Source organism: Mastigoproctus giganteus, chromosome 13 (assembly GCF_048544385.1).
Source record: "Mastigoproctus giganteus isolate SK-2022 chromosome 13, ASM4854438v1, whole genome shotgun sequence".
NCBI classification, from domain to species: domain Eukaryota; kingdom Metazoa; phylum Arthropoda; class Arachnida; order Uropygi; family Thelyphonidae; genus Mastigoproctus; species Mastigoproctus giganteus.
Genome location: NC_143587.1, coordinates 123,841,089 through 123,860,207, shown reverse-complemented (window position 1 = coordinate 123,860,207; position 19,119 = coordinate 123,841,089). Strand labels below are relative to the sequence as shown.

Sequence of the window (19,119 nt, the reverse complement as noted above, 5' to 3'; positions counted from 1 at the left end):
AGAGCTTGAAGGACAGGGTGGATGACCTCGAAGGATCTAAATTGAGGACCCATCAAGCTCTCAGCTGCCCACATCAATGTTGAGATTCCACTTGATCATCAGGCAACACAGCGGCAACCCACAAGGCAGAATGCACTGGTCCCACAGGAACTAGTAGTTGTTGGTGACTCTATTGTCAGGTAAATGGGGAACAAGCTATGTAAAAAGGATAGGTTGTTGTTGTTATTGTTATTTGGTTTTTAGGAGCGTTAGCAACTAAGGCCATATTGCTCCGGGAATATGCGGTGGTCATTCCCTTGAACTTTCCGCATCCTCCGTATTTTGTAGTGATGGGCTCGAACCCCGGTCTAATCAAGAAGCGTGTGCTACGCACTGTTGCTCCTTCCCACCTGGCTACGGAGGTGCCCAAAAGGATAGGTGAACAGGACCAGAGTATGTCTGCCAGGGGCAAAGTCTGATGACATTGTAGAGCGGATATCATCTTTTAAGGGCACAAAAGGTGATATTGTTGTACACGTTGGACCTAATGATATTAAGAGTAGGAGACCGGCAGAATTACTTAACAAGTACAGGTCACTGTTGAAAAAAAGCTGTGAATTAGGATTGAATTTGAAAGTGTCTGCAATTCTGCCCAGACACGATAGCTAGGAGTATATGAGAGCCTTGTCAATCAATTCGGCCCTGGAAAGATTGTGCAAGGCTCAAGGGGTAAAATATTTTTCAGTTTGGTCTGTACTTGTTAACAGGAGAGACTACTTCTACAGGGATGGGATATACTTAAACAGAAAGGGTGCAAGAATATTTGCTATAGAGGCAGTGTTAAATGGGTTGGAAAACTGCTAGATTGGGGGGGGGGAACATGGACTAATAGATTAACAATAGCCATTGGCAGAGGTGAAAGTGATTCTTGCACTGCTTTTATTGGAATGAGCAGCAGCCTCGAAAACAAGATGCAGGGTATTTCAGCGACTGCTGGGAGTCATTGTGGTACAAGTAAACACATGGGTTGTGTTAGGGTAGCTAAGAATAGGAACAGGTGCATGTATATTTGCATGTACACCAATGCTAGGAGTTTGGTAAATAAATTTAATAAATTTGAGGTATTGCCCAAAACATCAAAGGCAGATATTGTTGGGATATCAGAGACGTGGTGTCACACAGATATAAGGAATGCAGAACTGGAATTTCGGAAGTACAATGTGTACAGGAAGGATAGACAGGATAGGAAGGGAGGAGGGGTTATACTATTAGTTAGGAAACACATAAAATCCAAGGAAGTGAAGCCAGTTGATATTGCTGGGACAGTGCAGTGTCAAGTCAGTTTGGTGTGGCATAAGCATTGGGAAATCAAAATTGAGAGTAGGAGTGTGTTATAGGTCTAATGACTCTAATGAGTATAATAAGAAACTGTACAGGGAAATAGAATGGGCCAGTAAATTAGAGTCTTATAATGGGGGATTTTAATTTCCCAGATATTGACTGGAATTTGTGGGTTGGTCAATCACACTAGTAAGGCTTTTGTGGATTTATTGGATGATTGTTTTCTACATCAGCATGTTCGGGAGGCAACTAGAAGGAGCAATGCTCTTGATCTGAATATCAGTAGTGATTCTTCATGCCTTAAGAATCTGCAGATAAAGGAACCACTAGGTGGCAGTGATCACAGTGTGCTGAAGTGGGATTTACTCAAAGAGGTAACTACCATTAGGGGTAAAGGAAAGGGTTTTTGCTTTCGTAAAGGCGACTATGGTGGTCTGAGACAGTATTTAAATTCTATACAGTGGGACCAACTGATGATGTTACCAAGAGAAAATTCAAAATGGAAAGAATTCAAAGAATTTATCTTGGAAGCTACTAAACTTTACATACCAACTAAGAAATATTGTTCAAGGTTTAGGCCTAAATGGATGTCAGATGACATAATGAGACATATGGCAGAGAAGAAAAATGCATGGGATACATATAAATTAATGGGTGACTTTTTTTTTTATGTAAACCCCAAACAGTAGAGGTATTAGAATCTATAGTACTCAGTATCGTGCTTGGGTCGGAGGTTGAGAAGACGAAAGAAGATATTTGTTGACATTGACTTGAACTTCTGTAGACTGTAATTTTCAGGAAATACATACGAAGGAAGGTTGGTTCAGAAAACAGCAGTTGAATGAATAAACGAGGAAGATGAAAAGTTGTTTCTGTGAGTTTGAAGTTAGACAGTAAATGGATGTTGGCTGGTGGCAGCACATATTTGGACTGTTTTGAAAGAGAGGGCAGGAATTATAGAAGCCAATTCAGAAGAACAGTGCCATGGATATATCTGTAGAAGAAGCATGCAGCAGAAACAATACGTCTATGAGACAGAGAGTGGAGAGAGACTGTTAGAAATGAGTCATTAATTAACCTAACTGCCCTCTTCTGAATGGAATCAAGAAGCCTGAGAGAGCTTTTGGGGGCATCGTTCCAGATGTGGGAACAATATTCCATGATAGGGCAGATTTGCAATTTGTACAGAGTGAACAGCTGTTTGGAAGAAAATAACACCAAGAGTGAAAGAGAAAACCATGTTTTTTAGATGCAGAGGAAGCAATATTTGTAATGTGCTTGTGCGAAGAGAGATTAACAAATCCATGCCGACTGCCACAAAATTGTATTCCTGTCAAGATGGTCTTACATTACTTCTTTAACCAGAGATTCCATTATTTTTCCTGGAACAGAAGGTAAGCTAACAGGTCTGTAATTATGCATTTCACATTTGGATCAACTTTTATGAAATGGGGCTACATCTGCAGTCCACAGGGACCTCTCCTGAATTCAAAAAACCCTCTCATAATTATAGCTTGGGATTTGCTTGCCTCCTTTAATATAATTGGGTAGATTCAATTAATCCAAGGTGCCTTTTGTATGTCAATTTATTTTCCACTTTTCTCTTAGTTATCACAAAATCATTTAGCACCCTATTAGATTTTTATGAACTTTTATCATTCGCTCCTAAAGAATTGGTAATCTGTGAATGGAGATGCAAAATAACTATTCAGTTTGTCAGCAACCTGAGCAGGACCATCAGCAGTTAATTCATCAACATCAGCTGGACCAACGTGAATTAAACCTTTCTTCTACTGTTAATATATGTAAAGTCTTTGCTGATTTTTTGGCATTCTTTACCAGACACTTCTCGTAATCTCCCTTAGCATGACTAACCTCATTTATGACTTGATTACAGACTAGTTCATATCAACCATATGCTTCTGAATCGCCTGATAATTTATATGCATCCCATGTAGCTTTCTTTTCTTCCACAAGAATCATCAAACGTCCATTTAGGTCTATGCCTTGAACAGTATTTCATAGTTCATACGTAAAGACTAATAGGTTCTACAATTACTTCACTGAATGATTTACATTTAGAATTTGCTGTTGGTAGCATTATCAGCTGATCCCACTGCACAGAATTTGAAAACTGTCTGAGACCACTGTTATCACTGTTATGAAAGCAAAAGCCTTTCCCTTTACAATACTGGTCTTTAAGTAAATTCCACATCAGTCCACTGTGATTATTACCACCCATTGGATCTTGTACCTGCAGATTCTTAATGCACAAAGAATCACTGCTAATAATCAGATCAGGAATATTGCTTCCTCCTGTTGCCTCCCTAATATGGTGCTGTAGAAAACAGTCAACCAATAAATCCACAAAGGTGCTAGTGTGTGAGTAGCAATACCACAAGTAACAGTCAATATCTGGAAAGTTAAAATCTCCCACTATAAACCATTCCTATGTACAAGAACTTTATTTCTGTGTATAGTTGTTTGTTATACTTATCTCAATCATTAGGCCTATAATGATTGTGATAAACCACTTCTATTCTCATTTTTTTTTCTTAGTGCTAATGTTACATCAAACTGACTCAGCATTGCACTGGCCACCCATATCAAATGGATGCACTGCCTTAGATTTGATATGCTTTTTAAGGGCATAAACCCTTCCCCTCAGTACCAGTGCTCCATTCCAACAAAAATGGAGGGGGAGTGACTTCCCTAGCAAGCTTTGGTGATGCCTGGGTTCGTCTCAGCCAGACAACCTTACACTCTACATCCTCTATCATCCCCTCGTGGTGTTGGGTGGATAACAGTGGTTCCCCAGTTCCCAGGGATCAGCTGCTAAGAGGCCAGAGTAACAATATAACCCCACTACACAATCTCTGGCCTTTACAGAATTTATATAGCAAGACAGTAAAGCTACATAATATAAATAATGTCCTTTCTGTACACACTGTACTCCTTACTTCCAAATTATGCATCTCTTATGCCTCAATGACACCACATTCTCCATTATCCATACAATGTCTGCATTTCATGACTTAATCCAGTGGTTTTCAACCGGGGTACCGTGGCACCTTAGGGTGTCACGTAATTCGGGTTTAAGTTACTTAAAACTTATTATTATTTTTAAATTTATATGTTTATTTCATTATAAAAAGGTGTACAGTATCTTTTTAATTTTGTGGTGATCTATAATTGATGTTTACTTAGTACCTCTATATAAAGAATAAAATTATATACAGTGTATATATATATATATATATATATTTGTATTATGAAATGTTATTTTTATAATTGCATTATTGTAATAAATATCATATAACATATATATTTTTAATATTACATATATATATATACACACACAGAGAGAATCGGATCTAACAGGCAGAAAATTGAAATTGAGTAGGGGTGCCGCAAAATAGAATAAATTACTTAGGGGTGCTGTTATTAAAAAAAGATTGAAAACCACTGACTTAATCAGTACTCCAAATTTGTCAAAATTATTTACTCTGCTTCTAGCATTAGTGTACATGCAAGTATATAGACACCTATTCTTATTTTAAGTTACCCTAACATAGCCCATGCATTTACTCGTAACATGATGACCCACAGCAGCTCTTTAAATTCTCGATCCCTTGCTTTCCAGGCTGCTGCATGTTCCAATAGTAGCAATGCAAGTATCCTTTTCACCTTTCTGTGGCTTCAACTAATCTATTAGTTTGTGTATCCTCTAAAGCTAGCAGTTTTCTGACCCAACACTGCTTCAACAGCATCAGCAAATACCCTTGCAACCCCTTCTATTTAAGTGTATCCCATCTCTGTAAAATGTCTTTCCTGTTAACAATCACAGTCCATGCTAGAAAATTTTACCCCCATGAGCCTTGCACAGTCTCTTCAGAGTCTAACTGATTAACAAGGTTCTCAACATGTATTTCCCTTCTATCATGTCTGGGCAGAATTACATACACTTTCAAATTTAATCCTAACTAAGATTTTCTCAACATTGCCCTGTTCTTCTTCTTCTTGGTCCTTAGCTGGCAGCTGGGGGAGGCGGTTGGCCACGCAACCAGTATGCTGCTGTAGGTGCTGCAGGGTTTCGGACTTGCTCTGTGATGTTCTTCCATACTTTACGATCCATGGCGTCAGTCCTGGCCTGGTTAAGGTCGAGACGTCGGCTCTTCAAGTCATTTTCCACTTGCTTGGCCCACGTTTTCCTAGGCGCAGTCCGTTGGATGCTCCATTGGGTGGGTCGTTGTCTCCAAAGGAGTGTGGATGGTATTCTGTTCGTGCCCATTCTACATACGTGGCCAAACCATCTAAGCCTTCGCTTCTGGATTTGGTCGGCAATGGTTGGTTGCTGTTGGCATCTGGTGCGGATGGTATCATTAGTGATGCGGTCACGAAGTGAGATGCCCAAAATCTGACGCAGGAATCGCATTTGGAATACCTCAAGTTTGTTTAAATCTAGCTTGAGACAAATCCATGTTTCTGATCCGTAAAGGAGAATGGGCAGGATCAAAGTCCGGAAGAGTCGGATTTTAGTCTTTGAGGAAATGTTGGTCCTCTTCCATAGACACCATTTGAGCGAGGCGAACACAGTGGCCGCCTGTCCAATTCTGCTGAGGATTTCCATGGTGGATGCAACTTTCTTCTCCTGGACCAGCGACCCAAGGGATTTAAAGTCCTGCACTTGCTCGATCTGGATGCTTTCGAGATAGATGGTGGTTTGCGACCCATCTGTTGTCAGGGCCTTTGTCTTGCCCTGTACTTGTTAAATAAGTCCTCAGATCTCCTACTCTTAATATCATTGGTGCCAATGTGCACACCTTTCATGCCCTTAATATGTTACGTACTAGCAGTAGTATTAGTAAGAGGCATGTGATGCAAGAAAGCAAACATAAGAGCTTATGTTGCATCAGCCAAAAAAAAAAAAAAAACAATTTCACACATCCATTCCCTCTAAAAATTTGTCCAGTTCCTCCTTGTATTTATGTAAGCTATCAACTTTCACAATGACAAATGGCAGTTTGTTCCAGCAATTAACCATCTGCGGGCTAAATGCAAATTCTGCACATCTATTCTACAATTGTCTTTCCTCAATTTGAAATTATGACCCCACAGGTTCATAATCTGAGCAAGAGGTAGAATCGCATCAGAATTCAGCATGCTCAACCCATTTAAAGCCTTATATACCTCAATCAGATCACATCTCAGGTGCCGAGCCTCCAGCCACTCCAATTTGCAGAACTTAGAACTTTCTTGGTAAGAGTACCCCTTTGCTCCACTCTCCAATCTTGTTGCCCTTCTCTATACACACTCAAGAAACTCTACATCCTTCCAAAAATTAGGTGTTCAGACATGTACGCAGTACTTAAGGTGCAACCTGACCATTTGCCTTATACAAAGGGATAATCACCTCCTTTTCCTTGCTAGCAAAATTCCTATATATCATTGACAATACCCCATGATCTGCTCTAGCAGCCAGTCTGCATTGCTCAGAAAACTTCATATCTGACTGCACAATCACTCACAGGTCTTTTTTATTTTCTATCACCCTAAGTGTAGTACCACACACCGTGGATATGTTTATCTGGGGTTACTTCTACCCATATGCAGTACTTTGCATTTTTCAATGTTAAACTTCAGTTCCCACTTCTCAGCCCATTTGTCCAAATTTTCTAAAACCTGTTGCAGTAGCACACTGCCATTACTAGCATTAACAATCCTGCAACCTTTGTATCATCTGCAAACTTGGACATTAAGCCTGATATACCTTCATCGATATCATTGATAAATGCACAAAACAACAGTGGGCCCAACACCAAAACCTATGGAACTCCACTAATAACATTAGTCCACAAAGAGCAGCATCTACTGATTACCACTCTGTCTTCTCCAACTCAACCACCCTTTTATCCATTGCAGCAACTTACCCTTAATACCATACTGCTCCAATTTGTACAGTAATCTTCCATTTGCAACAGTGTCAAAAGCTTTCCTGAACCCAAGTGTATGAAACCAAATTATTATCTTTTGCATCCAGTTCCTTTGTAACCACATCATAGTATCCAATCAAATTTGTCAGACAAGACTTTCCCTTAACAAACCTATGCTGTGACTGAATTATTTTGTGGTCTTGTCTAGATGGTCCTGCAATGCATCTTAAACTAGTGATTCCATTATTTTACCTGGAACAGAAGTTAAACTAACTGGTCTGTAATTGCTTGTGCCACCCTTAGATCCTCCTTTGTGAATTGGGGATACATTTGCACATCTCCAGTCCATGGGGGACGTTCCCTGAGTCTAAGGATGCTCTCATAATTATGGCTAAGGGTTTACTTACTTCCTTTGCTGCCTCCTTTAATATAACTGGATAGATCACATCCACCCCAGCTGCCTTTCTTATGTTTAACTTCAACAATTTCTCCACTACTTTGCTCTCAATTATTACACCCTGTTAATTATAAGCACCCTGTTATAGATTGATAAACATCTGGCATTTTTCCGCCTTAATAACTCCTCATGTGTGAATATAGATGCAAAATAGTCATTCAGATTATCAGGGATATCCGAGCAGGATCATCAATAGTCGAACCATCGATATCAAGTGGACCAATCTGATTCATCCCCTTCCTTCTAGAGTTTATATAACCATAGAAGTCCTTGATGTTTTTCCTAGCATCCTTTGCAAAAGATTTCTCATAATCTGCCTTCGCTTACCTAATTTCCTTTAGGACTTGATTATAGACTAGCTTATATCTGCTACAGGATTCTGTGTTGCCTGATACTTTATATGCATCACATGCATTTTTCTTCTCTGCCACGAGTCTCATTAGTTCATCTGACATCCATTTAGCTATAAACCTTGAACAATATTTTTTAATCTGTATGGAAAGCCTAGTAGCTTCCACAATTAGTTCTCTGAATGCTTCCCACTTAGAATTTTCTGCCAGTAACATCATCAGTTGGTCCCACTGTAGTCATCATTACATAAGCAAAAACCTTTCCCTTTACCACTGATGATAATACACTGGTGTGCAAAATTTAAGGACCAGTCAGGTTTTCACCTGTAGCTTCTCATATGAGTGGCCTGGAAATGGGAAAAGCATACCAAAGGAACCTCGTGAGGTACAGAAATGAAGGAAACAACACCGACACAACAACAGAAACAAAACGGTACAGAGGGACTTTATTCAAAAATGGGAACATAGCACTGGCTACAATGTCCATGTATGTCAACTGGATGCACTTCCTTAGATTTTATGTTTTTATTAATTAACAGCATCAACCCTCCTCTATTCCTATCCTGTCTATCCTTTCTGTACACATTTTACTCCCCAAATTCCAATTCCACATTCCTAATATCTGTCATCATATGGACTGGAACAAGCAAGCACAATGCCTTGTGCATGTGTGTCCTTTATATAAAGTTACACATTTGATTCACAATTATCTGTGGTAGTTCGGAAATAAATTTTACTGGATAACATACAGAACGAAGGAAAAACTCATAAATGTGACAAAAATATCATATTATTTACATACATATTTATAAAAGTATACTATCAGAAATTCCAGCAAACATGGTCAATTGTTTATTATGTTCTACTTGTTTACTACTACCGTACTCCTCATTAATACTGACACTTTAATGGGTATTTCATGTTTAGTAAGCTCAAGTTTTAGTCCAATAGAAAGAATTTGTGTGTGTGTGTGTGTGTGTGTGTGTGTGTGTGTGTGTGTGTGTGTGTGTGTGTGTGAGAGTGAGAGAGAGAGAGAGAGAGAGAGAGAGAGAGAGAGAGAGAGGAATGTTAAAATTAAAAATACAACAGAATTATTGAAATGTGACTAGGGTGAACTACTAGACAGAAAGCAAAGGTGAGGATGAGATTTCTGAAAAATTCAAAGGTCTTGCCATAGGAACATTACAAAATGTAAATAAACAACACTCATAATGGACTGCATGCATTTCTTGTTATCTGATTTAGACTGACTTAGACTTCCCAGGCTCTTGTTAACCTGCCTCAAGATTATCATAAGTCTACCATATGTGCACACATATCTAAATCATAACCCATCAATTGCCCAGCAAAGCAGAGCACAAAACAGAAATGAATTGTAATGTGATTACAATAATATAACTGATATAATAATACAAGTTCCATCAAACTGATAAACACTACAATCTGTAGCCAAGTGGCTAGGAGCGGGAGTGCAGTAGCACACGCTCTTTCAGTAGCCTGGGATTCAAGCCCCTGACTGCTGAATACGGTCGATCTGCCAACCCACACTGGAACAGCGTGGCAGATTATGGTCCATTTCCCTCAGGATGAATTGTTGAGGAGGCTTCCATCCTGCAGTGGGTTGATATTGGCTGCACTTTACCTTTTTTTTACAATGAACTGCCAATAATTATAAATCAATGAAAAGTGGATAGACAAAATAATACAATACACATATAGATTTCCATACCTACATATAGGTATACACACACTCATGGCTATATCCATATCAATTATCAACTTACATGCTCACTGCACATTTTAAGAGAATATTAATGATTGCTGTGAGATAATGCTTGCAGTTTTAAAATATTAGTTAGCTGAAAAAAGATAATTCCTTACAGGAAAAATATCTGGCCTCAATACATAACTAATCTCCAGGGGCTCACATCTAGCGAGTATGGGCTTGGCACACCCTGGGTCCTGATCTGGATATCATCATTTTTCTCTTTCTTGGTGATGCTCTCTCTCTCTCTCTCTCTCTCTCTCTTAGGGCAACTCAGAATTTTTTTTTTGGCTGGTGCAGCATAAGCCTCAGGCTTCCTTGCACAATATGGCTAATAATAATAATAATAATTTTGAGATGTAGTAAGTGAAGTAAAGTACGATAATTTTCAGTTACACATAACATGTACTTAGTTACTTGTTAGTTATGTATGAACTTTTCTTTGGTGTCACTTTGGTTACATTATTTATAATCTACATGCCAGTACAGTTCATTTGAAATTACATGTTATTGCTCATGCCCACACATTCGCCAAAGAACTTCCTGTTCTTGGATGCCACAACCTGTTTATCCAGAAGAACATGTTTCAATAGTTTTTTTTTTTTTTTTTTATACACATGTGCACAATCATGTATTCAAATTTCAAGTATTAAAATTAGAAGTGCTTAACTATTTAATGGAAATCATTATATTCAAAAAATTTTAAGATCATTAAATTCATTAACAACCAATTTTGTTTTATTTAATATTTCTTGTTTGATTAAAATTTTCTTATTTTTTTTCTGTTACCATTTATATTTAGGTCAAAATTAAAATACACTGTATATCTATGTCTTCATTACACTGTTAATTTAATATTAACTGAAACAAAGTGCTATATTAGTTGCTGGCGAGTCTAACATAACATAACCTAACAGTATATGCATGTATATTTATTTATACATAAATATGCATAGCCCACTCCCATGTATTTTTTTTTGTAAGGATAATTGACATATACCCTATATTATTATTCTATCATATATAATGCACACAATTGGATAACACTATATATATATTATGATTGATTGGTTGATTTGGTCACAATGACTTTTTTAGTATAATCTCTGCTCATGTTGTCAGTGGAGCAGTTTTGCTGCACACAGTCTTTTACATGACAGCATGTGTAGCAAAACTGCTTTTCATCATTGTGATGAAAATGGTATGTTTTCCACTATCCCAAAGCTTCTCAAAGACCACCATTTGCCTATGTGGGTATCATCAGGGAAAATAAGAGCAACTGTTTGGAGAGTTCATGGCTAAAAACAAATTAGTAAACAACAGTGTATTTTCATTCCAGCAAGTGTTACAATTACCCCCCCCCCCGGGGGGGGCTCACATCTGGTGAGTATGGGCTTGGCACACCTAGGGTCCTGAGCTGGATATTATCATTCTTCTCTTTCTTGGTTTGGTTTTAGTTTTTTTTTTAGGAGTATTAGCAACTAAGGCCGTATTGCTCCGGGGATATGCGGTGGTCATTCCCTGACCTTTCCACATACAGGTCTTTTGTATACTCCACTACCCTCAACTGCAACTTTTGAGTTCATCTGCCTAATTTTCTAGATCTTGTTACAGTAGCAAACCCTGATTACTGTCATTCATCTGCCACCCTGTCAACCTTTGCATCAACTGCAAACTTATACATTAACTGCTATGACTTCATCACTATCATTAATAAAAATTGAACACAATAATAAACTCAGCATTAAACTATGGGAAACTCCACTAATTGATCCATGGAGTTGGCATTAATCCATGAAGTTCTGTGTCTATTAATAACCACACTCTGTATTCTTCCACTCAACCATTCCTTTTATTTATTGATGTTTAAGTAGAGGCATATGATACAATAAAGCAAGCTTATATAGCATCAGCCAAAGGAAAAAAAAAAAAAAAAAAAACATCTCACTCATCCCTTTACTCCAAATGTTTGTCTAGTTCTACCTTGAACTTATTTAAGTTGCTGACCTCCAGGTTTGTTCCAACTATCCACCACCCACTGGCTAAAGGCAAATTTCTGCACATCTATTCTATAATAATTGTAGAATAGATGGTTTGGTTTGTTTTTTTTTTGTTTTTTTTTTTGGAGTATTAGCAACTAAGGCCGTATTGCTCCAGGGATATACAGGGATATTGTCTTTCCTCAGTTTGAATTTATGTCCCCTCAAATGAGTAATCTCAGCAAGAGGAAGAATTCCATCAGCACTGAGCTTGCTCAAACCATTCAAGGCCTTATACACCTGAATTATTTAATTTTGCAGATGCCTGGTCTCCAGTCGCTCAATTTGCACAACTTAAGCCTTTCTTGTTAACAGCAACCCTTTGTTCCACTCACCAATCTTGTTGCCCTTCTCTGTACTTGTTCCAGCAGCTCTACATCCTTCCTAAAATCCAAGTATATGATATCAAAATTACATTTTGCATCCAGTTCCTTTGTGACCATATCATAGTATCCAGTCAATGTCAGAGAGGATTTCCTCTTAACAAACCCATGCTGTGTCTGAATTATAACTGCAGTCTTGTCTAGATGATGCTGCATTGCTTCTTTAACCAGTGACTTCCATTATTTAGCATTAATTACATTATTTATAGCAGTAAAATGCCCTTAATGCCACACTACTTCAATTTATACAGTAGTTTTTTGTGTTCAATAGTATCAAAAGTTTTCCTGAAATTCAAATACTGTATATATCAAAACTATTTTTTCATCCAGTTCCTTTGTTATTGTGCTATAGTATCCAATCAGATAGGTCATGTAGATCACCAATTAACAAATTTATGCTGGGACTGCAGTATAATTGTATTCCTCTCTAAACAGTCCTGCATTACTTCTTTAACCAGTGACTCCATTATTTTCTCTGGAGTAGAAGATAACAGATCTGTAATTACTCATGCCATTCTTTGATGCCCCTTTATATATTATGGATATATCCACACATCTGGATGTGGTTACAAAGGAACTGGATGCAAAAAATAATTTTGGTATCATATATTTGGATTTCAGGAAAGCTTTTGACACTGTTGCGCGTGGAAGACTATTGTACAAATTGGAGCAGAATGGTATTAAGGGTAAGTTGCTACAATGGATAAAAGGATGGTTAAGTGGTAGAAGACAGAGGGTGGTAATCAATGGGTGCTGCTCTTCTTGGACTAATGTTATTAGTGGAGTCCCACAGGGTTCGGTGTTAGGTCCACTGTTGTTTTGTATATTTATCAATGATATTGATGAAGGTATATCAGGCTTAATGTCGAAGTTTGCAGATGATACAAAGGTTGGCAGGGTTGTTAATGACAGTAATGGCAGTGTGCTACTGCAACAGGATCTAGATAATTTGGGCAGATGGGCTAAGAAGTGGCAACTGAAGTTTAACCTTGACAAATGCAAAGTAATGCATATGGGTAGAAGTAACCCCAGAGAAACGTACCAACTGTGTGGTACTACACTTAAGGTGGTAGAAAATGAAAAATACCTGGGAGTAATTGTGCAGTCAGATATGAAGTTTTCTGAGCAATGTAGACAGGCTGCCAGGGTAGGTCATGGGGTTTTGTCAATGATATATAGGAATTTTGCTAGCAGGGAAAAAGAGGTGATTGTCCCTCTGTATAAGGCAATGGTCAGGCCATGCCTTAAGTACTGAGTACAGGTCTGGAGGCCTCATTTTAGGAAGGATGTAGATTTACTTGAGCGTGTACAGAGAAGGGCAACAAGATTGGTGAGGGGAATGAAGGGATCCTCTTACCAAGAGAGGCTCAAGTTCTGCAAATTGCAGTGGCTGGAGACTAGGCACCTGCGTGGTGATCTGATTGAGGTATATAAGGCCTTGAATGGGTTGAGCACGCTGAATTCTGACGGGATCCTTGCACTTGTTCAGATTACGAACCTAAGGGGGCATAAATTCAAATTAAGAAAAGACAGATGTAGAACAGATGTGCGGAATTTGCCTTTAGTCAGCTGGTGGTTAATTGCTGGAACAAACTTCCATCTGTCATTGTGGAAGTTGATAGGTTGAATAAATTTAAGGAGGAACTGGACAGGCATTTGGAGGGAATGGTGTGATTTTATTTATTTATTTATTTTTTTTTTTTTTGCCTGATGCTGCATAAGCTCATACACTTGCTTTCTTGCATCACATGCCACTACTATTATCTCCAGTCCACAGTGTCCTCCACTGAATCCAAGGATGAACTCATAATTATGTCTAAAGGTTTGCTTACCTCATTTGCTGCCTGCCTCAATATATTTAGATAGATCACATTCACCCTAGGTGCCTTTTTTTTACATCTAGCTTCAACAATTTCTTTTCCACTTTACTTTTAGTTATCAAAAAATCATTTATCTCTCTGTTGTAATATGATAAAATTCTGATTTAGAATTTCTGTTAAAAATTAGAATTTGATAAACATCCCCATCCCTAAAACATTCCTCATGTATGAATGTAGATACAAAATACCTATTCGGTTTGTCAACAACCTGAGCAGGAAAATCAACATTTAAACCATTCATACCTAGTAGGCCAATGAGATTCATCCCCTTTCTTCCAGTGTTTACATAAGTAAAGAAGTCTTTGCATTCTTTGACAGACACTTCTTGTAATCTGCCATAGATTGCCTAACCTCCTTTGTGACTTGATTGAATTTAAATATGAATTTAAATTTTTGATTGAATTTGAATTTAAAATTGTCTGAGAACACTGTAGTCACCTTTAAATTTTGTCCTTGACAGTATTTGCATTTCTAAGTAAATCCCACATCAATACACTGTGATCACTGCCACCTAGAGGGTCTTTTATCTGCAGATTCTTAATGTACAAAGAGAGTCACTTATGATAATCAGAGCAAGAGTACTGCTTCTCTTGTTGCATCTCTAACATGCTGGTGTAGAATACAGTCACCCAATAAATCCAGAAAAGTCTTGCTACTGTGTAAGTGATGAACTCACAAGGTCCAGTCAATATTTGGAAAATTGGCCCACACACACACTCTCACTCTTTCTCTTATACTCATCACAGTTATTAAACATATAACATACTTCCACTCTAATTTTTGTTTTCTCAGTGCTTATGTTACACCAAACTGACTCAACATTGAATGGCTATCCTTGCCAATTGGATACACTGCCTTGTTATGTGCTTCTTAACTAAGAGCATAACTCCCCCATCTCCCCTGCTGTCCTTTCTGTATATGCTATACTCACTGCAGTTGCCAAGCTTTGCAGTCTGCACTTTCTAAACTACTAAACTAATTGGCACCATTACCACTACGTTGAACCCTTTCTATAAGTCCTATGTCTTTTTTCAAGTGTGGCCTCTAGACTGGGACACTATTTTGTAGTCTCACCAAAGCATAGGACATCATTGTGTCTTTCTAGCTGCTTATTTACAGTTCTAATTTCTTTCAACTGAATAAGCATATAAAATAAGATAAAATAAAATAAAAGTATATAAAACAAAATAAGATAAAAACAAGATCTGTCAGGCTTTGTAACACTTGTGTTACAAAATGGAACGATAAACTCTGTTCTGCAAATTTAAGCTTACACGAGTTGAAAAATTTTCTTCTAATATTTGTATTAGCAACGTCATGCAAGGAAGAAATTCTGATACAGCTCCATCTAAAAAAAAAAAGCCTTGCATCATTTGTCCGTGCAAATAGCTGGCCCAAATTGTTATTTTTATTTGAACTACCAATACAACAGTAAATGACGCCTCCGTAGCCAGGTGGGAAGGAGCAGCAGTGCGTAGCACACGCTTCTTGATTAGACCGGGATTCGAGCCCATCACCACCAAATACGGAGGATGCGGAAAGGTCAGGGATTGACCACCGCATATCCCGGAGCAATATGGCCTTAGTTGCTAATGCTCCTAAAAACCAAATAACAACAGTAAATGAAGTTTATTCTAAAAATCAATTACTCTTTGGCAAATTTCTTTATATCTATTATACAGCTAATCTTGTGCGTGTGTGTGTGTGTGTGTGTGTGTGTGTGTGTGTGTGTGTGTGTGTGTGTGTGTGCAAAAAGTAAAGGTACCATTAGCATCTACATTAAAACAGTTTATACAAACAGGTTACCATGCAAATGCTAAATTTTCAATGATTGCAATTCACAGAACCCCCTGTCTTTCTCAGTAAGAATATGCTATTATGCCCCCAATAAACCTTACTGCTCTTTTCTGCACCCTTTCCAATAGATTTATTCCTAAAATGAGGTTTCCAAACCTGTCTGCAGTATTCCAGATGTAGCCTAACCACTATTTCATACAATAGAATTGTCACCTCTTTTTTGTCTTTGCTGGCAGTCTTGTGTATCACTGACAACCACATAGGCTGTTCCAGCAGCTTGTTTGCTCTGCTCAGAATAGTCTGTCAGACTGTACAATTACCACCAGTCATTTTGCTTATCAACAACCTCAAGTTTGGTGCTATCCAAATAGCATGTGTATGTTATTCTGGTACTACTGCTATCCAAATGCAGTGTGGCATTAGCTCATTAATGTTAAACCTCAGTTGCAACTTTTCAACACATTTACTTAGTTTATTCAGCTCTTAGTTTATTAAGCAACACACCCTGATTACTGTCATTAACCATCAAGCCCACCTTTATCATCAGAAGTTGCTTGTTGAATTTAGGATATATTATCTTTCCATCTTCTTCTCAGCCTTCCTCTACTTAGCCAATGAATTTTGCTTTATTTGCCCCAGGGACCACTTTATCATGGTGCTAAGGTTTGAGTACCCCAATGACCCTGAGAGCTATGCTGGCCAGATAGGTCAAAGAATAGGAGTCATACAAAGTGCAGTCCACTACCAAAAAGAAGAGCTAGCAATCCACTCTTCAGATATTAAGTTAAAATGCTTAGAGGATTGAAGGCCAGAAACTGGACTGATAGAACTTAAATATTAAACTTGGAAAATCTATATCAATATCATAAACAAATATTAAAAACAGTAAAGATCCAAAACCTAACCACAGTAGCAAAATAATCCTAAGAATACTAAACTCTTCGTAGATCTGATTCCCTTTAACTAATCTCACTAACCTTCTCTACACCTGTTCTAACAGATCAACATCCTTCCTAAATGAGAATTCCAGACATGTATGCAGTAACCAAGATGTGGCCTACCACTGCATTATATAACAGGATCCCTGGTGGAAAAAATTCCTGTATATCATTGGCAAAACCCCATGAAGAACTGTCCTTGCAGCTTGTCTGAACTGTTCAGAAAACTTAATGTCTACACAATTAAGCCATCTTTTTTTTGTTCAATACTATCCTCAGTGTTGCACACAGTTGGTATGTTATTCTTGGATTACTGTTACCCACGTCAAGTAACTTGCATTGCCACTTCTCAGCCATTTGTCTAAATTTTCTAGACCTTGCTGGAGTAGCATACCTTGATTGCAGTCATTAACCACCCTGTTAACCTTTTAATCATCTAACCCTGGCATACCTTCATCACTATCATTAATAAATACTGAAAACAACAATGAGCCCCAGCACTGAACCTTGGGAGAATTCTGCTGATAACATTATTGCAAGAAGAGCAGTGTCCATTTACAACCAATCTGTCTTTTCCTACACAACTATTTCTTTATCCACAGCAGTAACTTGCCCCTAATGCCACATTGTTCCAATTTGTGCAGCAGCCTTTTATGCAAAAACTAAGTATATTTTTATTATTAGCCATATGGTGCAAGGAAGCCTGAGCCTTATTATGCACCAGCCAAAAAAAAAAAAAAAAAAATCCTCAGTTACCCTGAGAGAGAGAGAGAGAGAGAGAAGTAGAAAGGAATCACCAAGAAAGAGAAGAATGATGATACCTCAGGACCCTGGTTTGCCAAGCCCATACTCACCAGATGTGGGCCCCTGGGGTTTCTGACATAACCTAACCTACATGTATAGCACAAGTATATGTGTATCTAAGTATATGACATCACGTACTTATTATATATGCTATATATAATAAAATGTAAAAGCGAAAAGTTAAAGTTCTGTGTAAGTCGAGTCATCGATGTCAGTGTCACTATGTGGGCATATACTTAAGAATTAATATATAACAATCATTAATACTTCGCAAGTTATAGTCTACGGTCTTCTGGTTATTCATATAACAATTATAAATTAAATAAAGACTTCTTCAGCCTTTTTCTAAATAGAAACAAGCCATGTTACTGAGAAAGCAAACTGACTCTTTAAAGCCTCTTTGCTCTGTATAGTTTCAAAAATGCCAAGAAATTTTTGTCTAATGTTTTTATATACAATTATATCTTAAGCAAACATAACTAAACCCATAATAAACAGCTTGATCGTATCTAGGGAATCTAAACTATCGTCACTCAATAACTGCGGATTATGAACGTGCATTACTTTTCTCAAGATAGCTGTTTTTGCCACAGATAAAAAATTATTTTTCTCACCCTCAAAACATGATAACCCTCTGTTCCTCCTCCAGGAACGGGAGTGGTCTGTGTAGCACCCATGGCGCGTTTTGTTATACAAGTTTACAAAAAAAATCACAAAAACAGAAGCATATCCATCGATCACAAACAAACTATCAAAATTGTTTTCACCATTACGTGGCACACGGCTGAGTGATACATAAAAGCGCCATCTCGTTATCGTTTACTGCAAAGAGTGGTATTCTGTCGGTAAGAGGTACTGCATTTGACATTCCAAAAATGGTCAGTAATGTAAGGTTAACTAAGATAGACTTTTGCGAAATTTTATCAATGAAGACCAAGCCCACATGGTCGAATAGCTGGTTCTGCCACCACTTTACTTCATCGTGCGGCAAAGTAATGTTTAGCGTTCTGTCACCGACTGAAGTCAAATATTCCAAAGTACTAGGTAGTTCTTTTATGGTCTTCTTTTTTTTTTTTTTTTTTGCACATCATGAACGATTAAGGCAGTGGCATTTTGCCACAATGCCACCCTGATATTAAACCCTAGTAGTACAGTACTGTACATGTTTCTGATTATGTTATCCTCTGTTCATTCAACCGCTGGGTAACCAAACTCTGAAAATGTTTTTTTTTTTTTTTTCCTCACTGACACTGTAGAAAAAAAAAAAATAATAAAAATTAAGGATAACCAAGGTTTTTATAAAAGAACAACTTATGTTCCTTTTCACAGTCTTAATTATCCAATTTAAACAGAAGTTACCAGTTATTTATTCTATGGTGCTTCTTCAATGTCATAAACATTCCTAACATATCGTGCAGTCAAGTATTAAAACCTTTACAAACCAATTCTTATT

The 19,119-nt window shown here is 37.8% G+C and overlaps 1 protein-coding gene across 2 annotated transcripts in view; it reads right to left on the bottom strand.

Moving 5' to 3' along the window:
* The window catches only part of Grasp65 (Golgi reassembly-stacking protein 2), a 222,181-nt gene extending 203,743 nt beyond the window's left edge, over positions 1-18,438 (bottom strand). For both annotated transcript variants that reach the window (XM_090387073.1, XM_090387074.1), the window contains exon 1: positions 18,281-18,438. In XM_090387073.1, the coding sequence (XP_090243199.1) occupies positions 18,281-18,343 (63 nt within the window). In that variant the 5' untranslated portion in view covers positions 18,344-18,438. The remainder of the gene's footprint in view (positions 1-18,280) is intronic.
* Between the last annotated feature and the right edge of the window lie 681 nt (positions 18,439-19,119).